This window comes from Tachypleus tridentatus, chromosome 1, assembly GCF_004210375.1.
Source record: "Tachypleus tridentatus isolate NWPU-2018 chromosome 1, ASM421037v1, whole genome shotgun sequence".
NCBI lineage: Eukaryota > Metazoa > Arthropoda > Merostomata > Xiphosura > Limulidae > Tachypleus > Tachypleus tridentatus.
This window is the reverse complement of record NC_134825.1, coordinates 18,468,569-18,481,317: the sequence shown is the minus strand read 5'-3', so window position 1 is coordinate 18,481,317 and position 12,749 is coordinate 18,468,569. Positions and strand designations below refer to the sequence as shown.

The 12,749-nt window shown below is 32.4% G+C and overlaps 1 protein-coding gene across 1 annotated transcript in view; it reads left to right on the top strand.

The window, feature by feature from the left end:
• Positions 1-12,749, top strand: part of LOC143244129 (low-density lipoprotein receptor-related protein 2-like) — a 231,445-nt gene that overhangs the window by 158,275 nt on the left and 60,421 nt on the right. The window contains 7 exon segments of the mRNA XM_076488262.1: positions 1,518-1,639; positions 1,977-2,087; positions 5,061-5,189; positions 5,360-5,485; positions 5,881-5,997; positions 8,090-8,378; positions 12,444-12,667. Coding sequence (XP_076344377.1) covers positions 1,518-1,639; positions 1,977-2,087; positions 5,061-5,189; positions 5,360-5,485; positions 5,881-5,997; positions 8,090-8,378; positions 12,444-12,667 — 1,118 coding nt within the window.

Here is a 12,749-nt window from a genome sequence, read left to right as displayed (position 1 = left end):
ATTATAGCCATGCCTCCCATGGGTGGAACTGATGAAACTTCTTTTGACTATGTGTTGTGTGAAAGCTGCACATACTGTGAATAACTAATAATCTAAGAATAGTATTGTATTGATATAAGAAGGTAAAAAATGAATGATATGCTTATATATATCATTTGTAAAACAAATTCTATGGAGGAACAAAGGTATTGAAAAGTTAATCTCTTATTGATTTTGAAAGTATTTAATATCAGTATCATCATATTTAGTGATTTGGGTTTAAATATCAAAAGAATAATTAGCTTTAGTAAAATTGGTAAATAAAAGTAAGATGATCAAAGTTTTAACTTGAGTTCAGGGATATAAAGTGTACTACAACATTATATTAGACCTAGTACATGTAACATTACTTCAGGCATAGCTATAATTCATCTTACTGGTAAATTGTAAAACAGGTTAATACATTGTTTTGTTAAATAAATACAATCCAAGGATTAACTCGTGCACTTGAACTTAGATCAGTTAGTTTAAATTCAGCTTATAGTTATAGGTGGGCTATAATATAAATCAAGCTAAGTACGCTGTATAATTAACATTTTGTACACTAGTTATTGTCACTTCTAATACAGTTATATTTCCAAATTTTATAAACTTAATTACTTTAATGTGATGACAAAGTATTGTTTGAAGTATTGGTTATTAAACGTTAGGCTTAACAGTAAAAGTGTTAACATTTGGCTACTAGTATTTGGTATTGATTATTCATTTTCAGTTTGTAAGTATAAATACAATGGTTAAGACTAGTGTAGGAGTTAAACATTACTATTTATTAGATGTAATGGGTGCAATGAGTTGGGTTTATTTGGTGACACAACACTGGCATGTACTTTTAAAGAAGCTAGTAGTGAAGATGCACAGTTTGCCTGAAGAGTTTGTAGGTTGGAGAAGTTAGAGGCTATCCTAATTAAAGTAGAAGCAACAAATAAAAAGAAGTGTAGATTGTGAGTTTCGAAAGGACCTTAAACTTTTACTTATAAAGGACACATCAGCTAACAATGACTTTCAGGTAGTTAGAAAGAGTACTATTAGAAATAAAAATATTGAATTTAATTGTAATGAACTTATTCTATAGAGTGACAGATTTCACAAGCTCTTGGCTTGTGATGATGAAGAACTATTAGAGGAAAGAAAGAAAAAAGAGAGAGAGAAGGATATGGATGATAAATTCAAGAAGGTTATAGTTAAAAATGATTCTCTGATAAGGCATGTGGACAGAATAGTCTGTGGGATAAATAGGGAGAAAAAATTAGATTATGCTATTTAGGGTTCCAGGTGGAAAAGATAAGTAACAGAACAGGAAATTAGCAGAAATTAGGAGAATGTAGTAAATTATCCTGATTATGTCTTAGATTTGTTTGTGAAAAATGCATTCTTAATCATAAAAATGCTGTCTGAATAAGGTCCAGTCTTCTTTCACAACATGAATAGAACATAAAATAATTAATGAGAATAAGTGTTATATTTTGATTTTATGACAGAGAAAAAATAGAAAGATCTGATCTTAATGGGAGCAATAGAGAAGTCTTGGTGTTTGCTACTATCTATCCATTTGCTATTACTGTATTCGGAGATTACATATACTGGACTGACCTTCAATTAAGTAAGTAGTATGAAATAATATTATTTTTGTTTGTAATAGTAAACTGTTTATTATTATTTATAATAAAATATTCTCCAATAATCCATCTTTTTTATAACAATAAGAGTAATTTTATTACAAAATATGACCTGAACTTTTCAGTTATATAGGTTTGTAATCAGACCACCAAATATGTACATATAAACTGAAAAAGAGAGGCTTATTATATTGCTTTGAGGGTAACAGATCATAAACTATATGGTGTTTTTCAAATTTTGATTTTTTTAAAACTTTTATCACTTATTGTGTAATTACTAGAATTTATATTGTTCATGAAGCCAGTGATAATTGATTTCAGGAGGAGTGTACCGAGCTGATAAGTATACAGGGGCTGGCGTCATGGAGATGATCAAGAAACTGAAAGAGTCTCCACGAGATATTCATATCTTTGCCCCAGACAGGCAAAAATGTGAGACAAATTAAATGTTACATTATTATGAGATATACATTTTCTACTTGGAAAAACTTAATTCTATCCTGTGTAAAAACAAGATTTCAAGTAATGAAGATAGAAAGCAGATTAGTGCTTATATGCTATGTCATTATCTATTGAAATCAGTTTGAAATCATAAATGTCAAAATGTTAAGGCCCGGCATGGCCAGGTGGGTTAAGACGTTTGATTCGTAATCTGAGAGTCGCGGGTTCAAATCCCCATCGCACCAAACATGCATGCCCTTTCAGCTGTGAGGGTGTTATAATGTGATGGTCAATCCCACTATTCATTGATAAAAGAGTAGCCCAAGAGTTGGTGGTGGGAGGTGATGATTAGCTGCCTTCCCTCTAGTCTTACACTGCTAAATTGGGGACAGCTAGCACAGATATCCCTTGAGTAGCTTTGTGCAAAATTCAAAACAAACAAACAAAATGTTAAAGATCCATTATTTCAATTCTTTGTTTGCTTTAAGTTTACCTTAACAGTATAAAGCTTTGAAATTTTGAAACAATATCTACTTGTATATGTTCTCTGTGTATGAATCATTACATGTATAATTTGCATACTTTATTAAAACAGACAAGTGACTTTTATCTCCCAAAGAAATGAAAATATATTAATACTAGACAATTCAGGAATTAGCTGGAGCATACAGTGTATGTGACCAGAAATGCCCATGTAATGAGATATCAGGAAGTAGCATGGTTTAATACTGGTCTGTTGTACACTAGTTTTTACATGCAATCAGAGATATTTCTCTACTCATTCTTACCATCAGTCATGTATCAGGGATGAAAATTATCTGCCAACTGGCAATTTCTTGCTGTTTTTTGACAGATTATTGGTCATTTTTGATATTAATATAAATATACTTAGAAAAAAAGTTATAATATTGGCATTGAGTGAGAGGCTGAAAATCAAATTCACTCACACATGATGCGGACAACCCATGGAAGTAAACTCTGAAATCTGAAAGTGTGCTTGACTCATGACAAACAGTCTTTCTAAATCAATCTTGACTTTGTTTGGTAGACCAGTATCTTATTAAAACTAGCACATGTGCATTGTTTTATTTGTTTTGCATTCATTTTGAAATAAATATGTTACTGAAAGTAGATTATGAACTTAAAATTAAATAAAATTATTAAATGGTTATTTTAAACTAGTAAAAATACCCAGCTTCACTGGAGTTAACAGGTTGATATATTCTAGATAACTATGTCAGTGTGTGTATTCTGAACTTATTTTAGCATCCTCCATGTGGTCATAACCTTTGACTCAAAGATTCTTTTGATTTATGCAAATGAATCACAGCTTTTATGATTCAATTTTTGACATATATTAATTATTATTTGCCCATTATAATTTTTAGTAATGAGGGTGCAAGGGGGCTATAAACCTTGTAAGTGTAGTGAATGTTGGTATTAGTTAAAGAAATTAATAAATAAGCCTCAAGTAAAGACAAAATGTGAGATAATCTAGCCTAGAGCCAAGTGCCTAAAATGTATCATGAAAGTAAAAATATTAATCCAAATTTAAACTTAAATCATTTCTGAATTAAGGTATTCTCTGTTGTATTACCAAAGTTTTTAACAGAAAACAACCATCTTTAATCAACGGAGACTCTAAATTAATAAATGAACAAATATTTTTCCAGTTTTGTTGCCTGTACATTTCAGTTGATTCTTTTAGTACATAAACTAATAATATTAGGTTATACTTTTGTGTTGCTGAGCAACATGACATTAAAACCATTGTTGTAATGTATTGTTACCAAAATGCACTGACTTTTCTATATATTAGAAGATGTTAATGTAACTGGTATACTGCATGGTTGTTGTACTTGTTTTGTCATTTTAGATGTGCTGTACACCTAAAATAAAAGATCAATTCTGTTTATCTGTGATTTCTATTTTAGTATAAAGAACTGCTTCTTTTCTATGTGGATTTTTGCTAGTTTACCTTATTAAAAAGGCATACATGTGCTCATGCATGTAGATAAGATAAGACACGTCCATTTATTATTATCTTTAATGATAAGAGGGCATATCTGTGTTTCTGTGTATGTGTGTGACCACCATAATTACAACAGGAAAGAACCTAGGAACCTGTAATTTTTGCACATATACTCAGTGAACCCTGAGGTTGGGCACTTTGGTATTATTGCTTAGCTACCTATGTGACCACAAGCACATGCACATATTTTTATACAAAACACACACACAGAAAAGAAATGTGATTGCTATAACTGCAAGAGGAACCTGAAATTTTGCATTCATGCTAATTGATCCTGAGGTTGTGCATCTGGGTATTATTACTTATCCATGTGCATGTGATGTACAACTAGCTAGCAAAAATCCACATAGAAAAGAAGTGGTACCTTACAGACAGACAGACTTGCACATGTATGTTTGTGTAGGTTTGACTACAATAGTTTCAAAAGGAAAGAACTTAGAAATCTGAAATTTTGAAACTTTAAATAGTGGCACCCACCCCTAACTCAACAAAGGTTTCATTGTGACTTCCCCTTCACATTAAAATAATTTTTTGCAAGTGATAACAGCAAAACCATCATTTTCTTTACTTGTTTCTAGTCTTTGTTTTAAATGTAAATATGCTTGTTAAAAGTGAGTGAATCCTTCCAAAGTAGGCTAGTGTAACCTTGAGACAAAGAGTTGTTGTTTTTCTCCAGATGTAAAATGTGCTCCTTTTTACATATCGAACACTTCTGGCATTCAAAATTATTTCATTCAACATATTGCAGGAAATGATAACTACTGTATTTATTCAGTGATGAAAATATTTAACTGTCACATTTCTTTCATTGTAAAAATATATTTTATATGTTTCAGGTGTTTATGTGATAGGACATTAAAAAATTTGTATAGTAATTATAAGGTATAATCGTTTTCAAGACATTTTTGTGTTAATGACATTGTTTATCCTAGGCAAACATAACCCATGCAGCCTAAATAATGGAGGGTGTGCCCATTCCTGCCACCAGGCTCCCAATGGAACTGTAGAATGTTTGTGTAACTCCACTTACAAAGCTGCTAATGAGGGACATACGTGTGTTCGTAAGTGCTCCTCTTTCTTAAGTATATATTTAATGTATTAAAAAAATACTAACAATATCATTTTATAATAATTTCTCTTTTTATATAATTTTTACTACAGTTTCATTTCAAATATTTCAGTTATAAAAATATTAAAAAAAAAATTTATGAAGCCGTATTTTCACATGCAGCAAATAACATTACCTGTGAAGAAAGTAAGTTTACTTGTGCTAATGGCAAGTGTATTCCGCGACTTTGGGCCTGTGATGGTGATGATGATTGTGGTGATAACACTGATGAAGATGAGAAGTTTTGTAGTAAGTATAAACATATTTCATTAACATATGTGTAAGGTTTATTATTTTCAAGAAGTATTAAATGTCATCCTTTCAGTTGTAGGTGTTCTTATCACTCAGTGTTCTTTATTGTTTATTGTGTTTATTAAAACCATTATAACTGAACATCCATATTGTTTTAGTTGTTATCTGTCAAGTAGCATTGGTTTGTTTCTTGAGCATCATATTATGACTGCTAAATTAATTTATTAGTAAATAATGTTACATCTCTTTATAAAATTAGCAGCGTACCTGCTACAATCTAGATCCTTGCCCTGTGATACAGTTTTTTATATTACATACAAATTTGAAATGATTGTTATTTAAGGTAAGAAAAACAATATATGGATTATAATTGCAAAGCTTTATCAACCTAGCTCTACATACATGCAGTCCATCAGAATTTCGGTGTGGAAATGGACGCTGCATTTTCAAGACTTGGAAGTGTGATCATGAGAATGACTGTGGAGACAACACAGATGAGCAAGATTGTGGTAAGCTATATGTAATATAAAGTAATTTATTAAAAGTGCTCATGTAATTTAAAAGTTGTTGGTAATTTAATAACTGTGTTTCTGCTTTTTTTTTAGCAGGTTCTATATCTTTGTCACAATAAATGTAAATTAATAAGAATTAAGAAGAAATTTTTATTTATTTAATGAATATAATTAATACTCTACTTACATTCCACACGTGGAATGCTTTCCCCCTCCTCTTGAGATAAATTCCTGTACATGGTAAGGGAATCTTCCAGAAAAGGTTCTATAGTTTCAGCTTATCTCCTCTGGGATCTGAACATCCCACCAATGTGTTTGCTGTGTGTGTGGTGACCTGTGAAGGGGAAGCGAGGATCCTGGTGGTTGAAGGGTCCAACCCTAACACACCACTTTGGCCTTGAATTCCTGTAGATGGGCAGTCTTGGAGTTCACCTTCAGGGCCAATTGGCTGGTTTACTTGGGTAGGGTCAGCCGATTACCAGTGTTGGACATTCTCATCAGGTGTTGTGGCATTGTGCCTGATGCAGGTGTTTGGGTATAGTGCCCGCAAAACTTTAACATTGCTGCAATATCCTTGTTTGACACTGCAGGGCTTCATGGTGGGTGGGGTCAGTGAGCACTGAAATGTATTCTAATTTATTATAGGCATCCCATTCTATGAACAAAAAATAAACAAAACTTGGAAAAAAAAACAGATTATTGGTAAACAGCCACATATTGACGACTGTTATACAGTTACCATTACAGTCAGATTCATCACCTCAATTTTCAATTCTGCATTCATTCATCTGAAAAGTTCTTAGGGCAGGTGTCTTTCTTTTTCATTCAGAATGGATTAGAGGTGCTTTCTGGCTTCCCCAAATTAATAAGAAAGCTGTGCCCAGGAGACATTTTGGTGGAAACATCTTCACTACAACACACAAAACTCCTCACGAAATTGAATGCCATGGGAGATATATGCATTGAAATTACTCCACATGCTGCTTTGAATTCGTTGAGAGGAGTTATAATTGAGAGGGATTTAAAGAACATTCCCAAGCCACATACCCTCACTGATTTCTTCAGCAAAAGCTTTTCTGCTGTGTGCCATATTTCTGTTTGTAAGGGCGGAATAATGCTGCCACCAGTGTTCTTATTTTGACGTTTTCATTGCCACTATCAAGGAAGATTACTTGAACTGTAAGGTATGGCTGCATATTCCCAACCATCTAAACTGTTTCCACTGCCAGCAGTTCAGTCACTCAAAGACATCATGTTGTGTTTTTTTTACATGTGCTTGTTGTGGTGGCAAAGACCATGATGCTTGTGACTGTGACCTGGAACCACACTGTGTTAACTGTCGTTGTTCACACCCCTCTTACTTTCATTCTTGCTCTAAGTAGGTGGAGTAGAAAGAGGTGTAATGTTTAAAGACTGTAAAAAATATCTCATATCTAGAGGCTCAGAAGTTATTGTTTTTCATGCTATCTCAGACATATGCTGCTGCACTCTGTTCCACTGCTACAGTGGGAGTGCAGATAGATCTCTCCATGCCTCCAATATAGTCATTTTTAAACCACGTGAAGTGTCTTTTTGCCCTTCCTGGTTAAGAGAGTTGACAACAATGCCATTCTCTGTCCCCACTGTTCCTCCCAGTGGCTTTCCGAATCCACTTTCTTTGGCTGTGACTTCTGTCATCTGCTCAGGTCCATCTCCTTCCTTGGCCTTGAGATTCAGAATGATTATTCGTTCAGAATGATTATTCCAGCAACCTCTGTTGCTGGAATCTTCGTTCAACCTAGCAGGATTCATGAAGGTCGATAGACTTCCTTCAACTAAAGAAAACAGAAAATTTGATTCATTTATCTGAACATTTTAATATCATAGTTCAAGTAAGTTTTACTGAGTGTAGTATCTGTACAAGAAATTTCAAGGAATTATTTTTCCAAACTTGACATACAGTTGCATTTAATACAAGAGTTTATATAAAGGGAAATTATTTGCTGGATTACCACAGTTGAGGAAATGAGATAACAATTTTCAATTTTAAATAGTAAAAACATAAAGAAACAAAATGAGGTTAATGTGTCTCGTGTTGTGGTTTACACAGAGTATCCTCCTTGTGCCGAAGGTGAATTCACTTGTGCCAACTTTCGTTGCATTTCGATGTCTCAACTATGTAATGGTGTTAATGACTGTAAGGATAATAAAACAACAGATGAGAGTCACGATAATTGCCCCAACAACCGAACATGCCCAGGAAATCACATGAAATGTGAGACAACTAACATCTGCGTCGAGCCCTACTGGTTGTGTGATGGAGATAATGACTGTGGTGATAATTCTGATGAAAACTCCATCCTCTGCTCTCAAAGATCCTGTCCTCCAAATAGTTTTAGGTTAGAATATTTTAATTTTGTCTTAATAATATGTATATTGATATTCAATAATACAGTTTATAAACCAAAACTAACAATAGCCAGTAACAACAGTCTACACCACATTCAACATTTGCTGCTTTAAGTTTGTAACAGATTTTAATCACAGTAAAATAAATGCCACCAATTCAATAAATTAAAAAAACAAACTAGCATATCTCATACAAATATCTGGCTGGAATTAATTATAATTCATGAAAGATATTTTTTTTCTGTTGTGATTTACATAATGCAGATAGTCCAGTGTTCATCTTAGTGCTGAAAGAAGCAAATATTAAATTCTCTTCTTGAAATTTAAGTTTCCCATAAGTTATTTTTGAATACATGAAATATCATGCCAGTGAAAATCTTTCAACTCTTTTGAAGTATAAAAACTTGAGATTTTCCTGAAAATAATTCTATTTTCCTAAGTAGTTTACAAGAAAAACTGACATATTACTAAAATATTATTACCTATTGGAGAACAAAACCTTTCCAGTTACATAATATATAACATAATATTTTAGGGCAAAATGGGACCTATTGCTACATCTTGACTAAAATAAATTAACCTGAAAAACAAAGCCAATCCTTATCTTTCATAAACCCATCAAGCCTTTTATTAAACTCATAAATTTACTGCCTCTAAAGGCAACCCAATTCAATGGCCAACCACCCTGTTAGAAAATAAAACTGTCTTAGCTGAAGATGACTCCTATCCTGTTAATATTTATATTTGCATCACCTAGTACTACTATTCTCACTGTTAATTATGGATAAAAAATGAGACATCAATGTTATTAATCCCTTTACAATCTTAAACATCTCAATTAGACCACCCTTAACTCTTCTTTTTTTTAAGAAAAAATTAACTTTGAAACATTTCAACCTCTCCTGATTTGAAACCCGTCCATTTTAGGCACCATTCTAGTATCCCTTCTCCTAACACTTTCCAAAAGTTCCATGTCTTTGTTCAGGTAAAGAGCTCAAGACTGAAGACAATATTCCAAATGTATGATAAACAGCAACAGTGCAATGGAATTACAATCTATTTAGACTTGTTTTCAATAGTTGTGTAGATACAAGCTAAAATGGTATTTAACCTATCACAAGCAACAGCAAACTGTTTGGATGGCTTAAGAGACTAATCAACCATTACAACAAGATCCCTTTTTCTTCATGACACTGTTAAGGTTATTCCCATCTAAATTATACTTGTAATTCAAATTATCATAACTCACATGCATTATCTTGCAATTATTATAAATAAACACCCATGTGTCATTTCTTTTATCAACTCACTAAATAATTTAAATTCACTTGTAAATCAGCAACACCCTCTTCACAGCTAGCAACACCCTTTTTACAGTTAGCAACACCCTCTTTACAGCTAGCAACACCCAAGCCCTTAATATCATCTGCAAATTTGAGTAATTTATTGACTGTTCATTCTTTTAAATCGAAAAGAGCAAAAGTCCTAAAACTGATCCCTGAGGTATCTTACTTTTAAGATTAATCCAGTTTGACTGAACTCCATTTGTAACAACTCTCTGTTTTCTTCCATCTAACCACTCTTTTATCCAGTTTGCTAACTTATTTCCCACATCTACAGAGAAATTTTTACATGCCTTTTATGTGGCAGCTTGTCAAATGCTTTCTTAAAATCCAGATGTACCAAATCTACACCCTGCAGTGAAATGAAAGATTTTTCCTTAATGAAACTATATTGGCTATCCAATAAAATTCTAAACTTTGTTAAATTACTTTGCAATGAAAATTTAACAGACTTTCCAAATCTTTTCCCACAGCAATCTAATGGGTCTGTAGTTTCTGGAACAATTTTTATTACCTCTCTTGAAAAGGGGAGTTACATTAGTTAACTTCCAATTCTGTGGTACCTGCTTGATATTCAAGGACTGAGAAAAAAATAGTAGGAAGTGGCTCACATATCCCATCTTCAACCTCCTTCAAAACAGATGGAGAAATATTATCTGGCCTAGGAGCATTATCATTTTTTAAACTTCCCAATTTTTTCTTAAATGTATCAGTTAATGCAATTGTAATGTTTGACTTCATTTCCATTTACCAACAGTTCAACACATGAAATAATGTTTACATTTTTGTTAGTAAAAAACCAAAGAAAAAGCAAAATTTAGTAATACAGCCATCTCATAATCATCAGATATTAGCCTTCTTTTGTGATCACTCAAGGGTCCTACTTTCATTCTAACATGTTTTTTAACCTTAATGTATTTAAAGAAATCCTAACTCAATTTTTCTATTATCAGCCAATCTTTTCTCATACATATTTTTTGGTGTATATAAATAAAATGGTAGCTGCAAGTGAAAAAAACAGAAAAAAAACAGGTTGGCTCACAAAGATGTTTACCTTGAATATGTAACAATTTTCCACACCTGATCAGTGTCTCCAAATAACTCAGCTGCTTAATTCACAACAGATAATTATTGTTACATCCCTTTAAAATTGTCTTTTTGAAATTTGTAACCAAAATATCGTTATTCCTTATCTCTGTATGCAGCAAAATATTGAACCTAACACTAACAGAGCAATAATCACTTGTACCCAGATTATCCCCAATTTCCACACTGTCAATCGTTTATTATATACATACCATTCAGTCAGTTATGTCCTCCACCTGTGCCCCTAGATAGCATAATCTGATTATTTTCTCCTTATTAACCCTGCAGACTATTTGACCCACGCACCTTATCAAGGAATCACCTATAACTATAACCTTATCATCCACATCCTTCTCTAACACTTTTGTTTCACTTCTCTCCAGTAGTTCCTCATCTGCAAAAGCCAAGGGATGAATTTTTTTTTGCTCAATAGAATATGGTCATATAACTAAATTCACTATATTTTACTTCAGTAGTGATCTTTTTAACTTTCCAACAGTTATTGTTAGCAGATGTACCCCTTGCATGTAAAAACATAAACAAACTCCTGAAATCCTGCTACCATTTCCCACAGTCTACACTTCTCTTTACCAGTTACCTCTACTTTGATTAGGATAGCCTCCCAGGTACAAACTCTACATAAAAATTGCACATCTTCATATGAATTTCCTTAAAAGTACACATCAGTCCCATGTTTCCAAGTCAAATCCATTCATTGCGCTCATCACATCTAACAAACTGTGAACACTTATCTCCTACACTAATCACGCTGTATTTGTACTTATAGCTTTAAAATAAATACTAAATATCAAATACCAGTAACCTACTTTTAACAGTTATTGTTAAGCCTAACATTTAGCAATCAGTGTTATTTTTTGTTGCTATTTTGTCTTCACACTAAAGTAATAAAGTTTATTTTTAATGAAATAGAACTTGGAAACAGAACGTAATAATTTATTATAACTGTAAAATTTAGCCTGGTTTATAGCCTTCCCGTTAATCTATAACAGTATTAGCTGAATATAAACTAATGGATTTAAGCTCAAGTAAGTACATTAGTTCTTAAAACACCAAGAGACAGTAATTTAGTTTTAGCTTCATCTGTTTAATAAAACAATGTATTTATTCTGTTTTATGATTTACCAGTTAGTTGAAACATGCTTAAGCCTAAAGTACCATTACACATATTAAGTTTATTTAATGTTGTAGTAAAATTTAAACCACTAAACTCTTAAGTTAAAACTTTAACTGTTTTACTTTTATTTATCAAAATCACTATATCTATTTATTATAATGCTATTTAAACCCAATTACTACAAATTATAATATAAACATTAAATAATTTTCAATAACATATGAGTTTAACTGAGAAAATTAAGTCATAAAATAAATTACTAAAACATTTTTAATGTCACATCCAACCATTGTGTCCAATTGTATGAGTAATGAAGCAAAGCATCTTCATTCTTGTCTGAAAAAAATACGAGTTTCAAAAGTTTTCTCTGGATATATAACTGGCATTTTCATTTTCAGTATTTAATTTTTGAGTAGGATTTTGTGCCAAGACTAAAGAAACTGCTAATTAAAACTGTGTAAAAGTGAAAATTTTTATATCCTGCTTAACAGGTGCATGAACCAACGATGTATTCCAGCCACTTGGTACTGTGATGGTGATGATGACTGTGGAGATAATGCAGATGAACCAGAAGAATACTGTGAAAGTGAGAAGAAAACATGTTTTGGTGACTTATTTACCTGTGACAATGGAAACTGTATCCCACGAATTTATATTTGTGATGGTGACAATGATTGCTTAGATAATTCTGACGAAGATGCTCGTCATCAGTGTGGTAAGTTTCGTTATGTTTTCCTTACATATGTTTTTCATCAATTTAGGGATTCTAAGTTTTCTATGGTCAAATATTAAGTTTT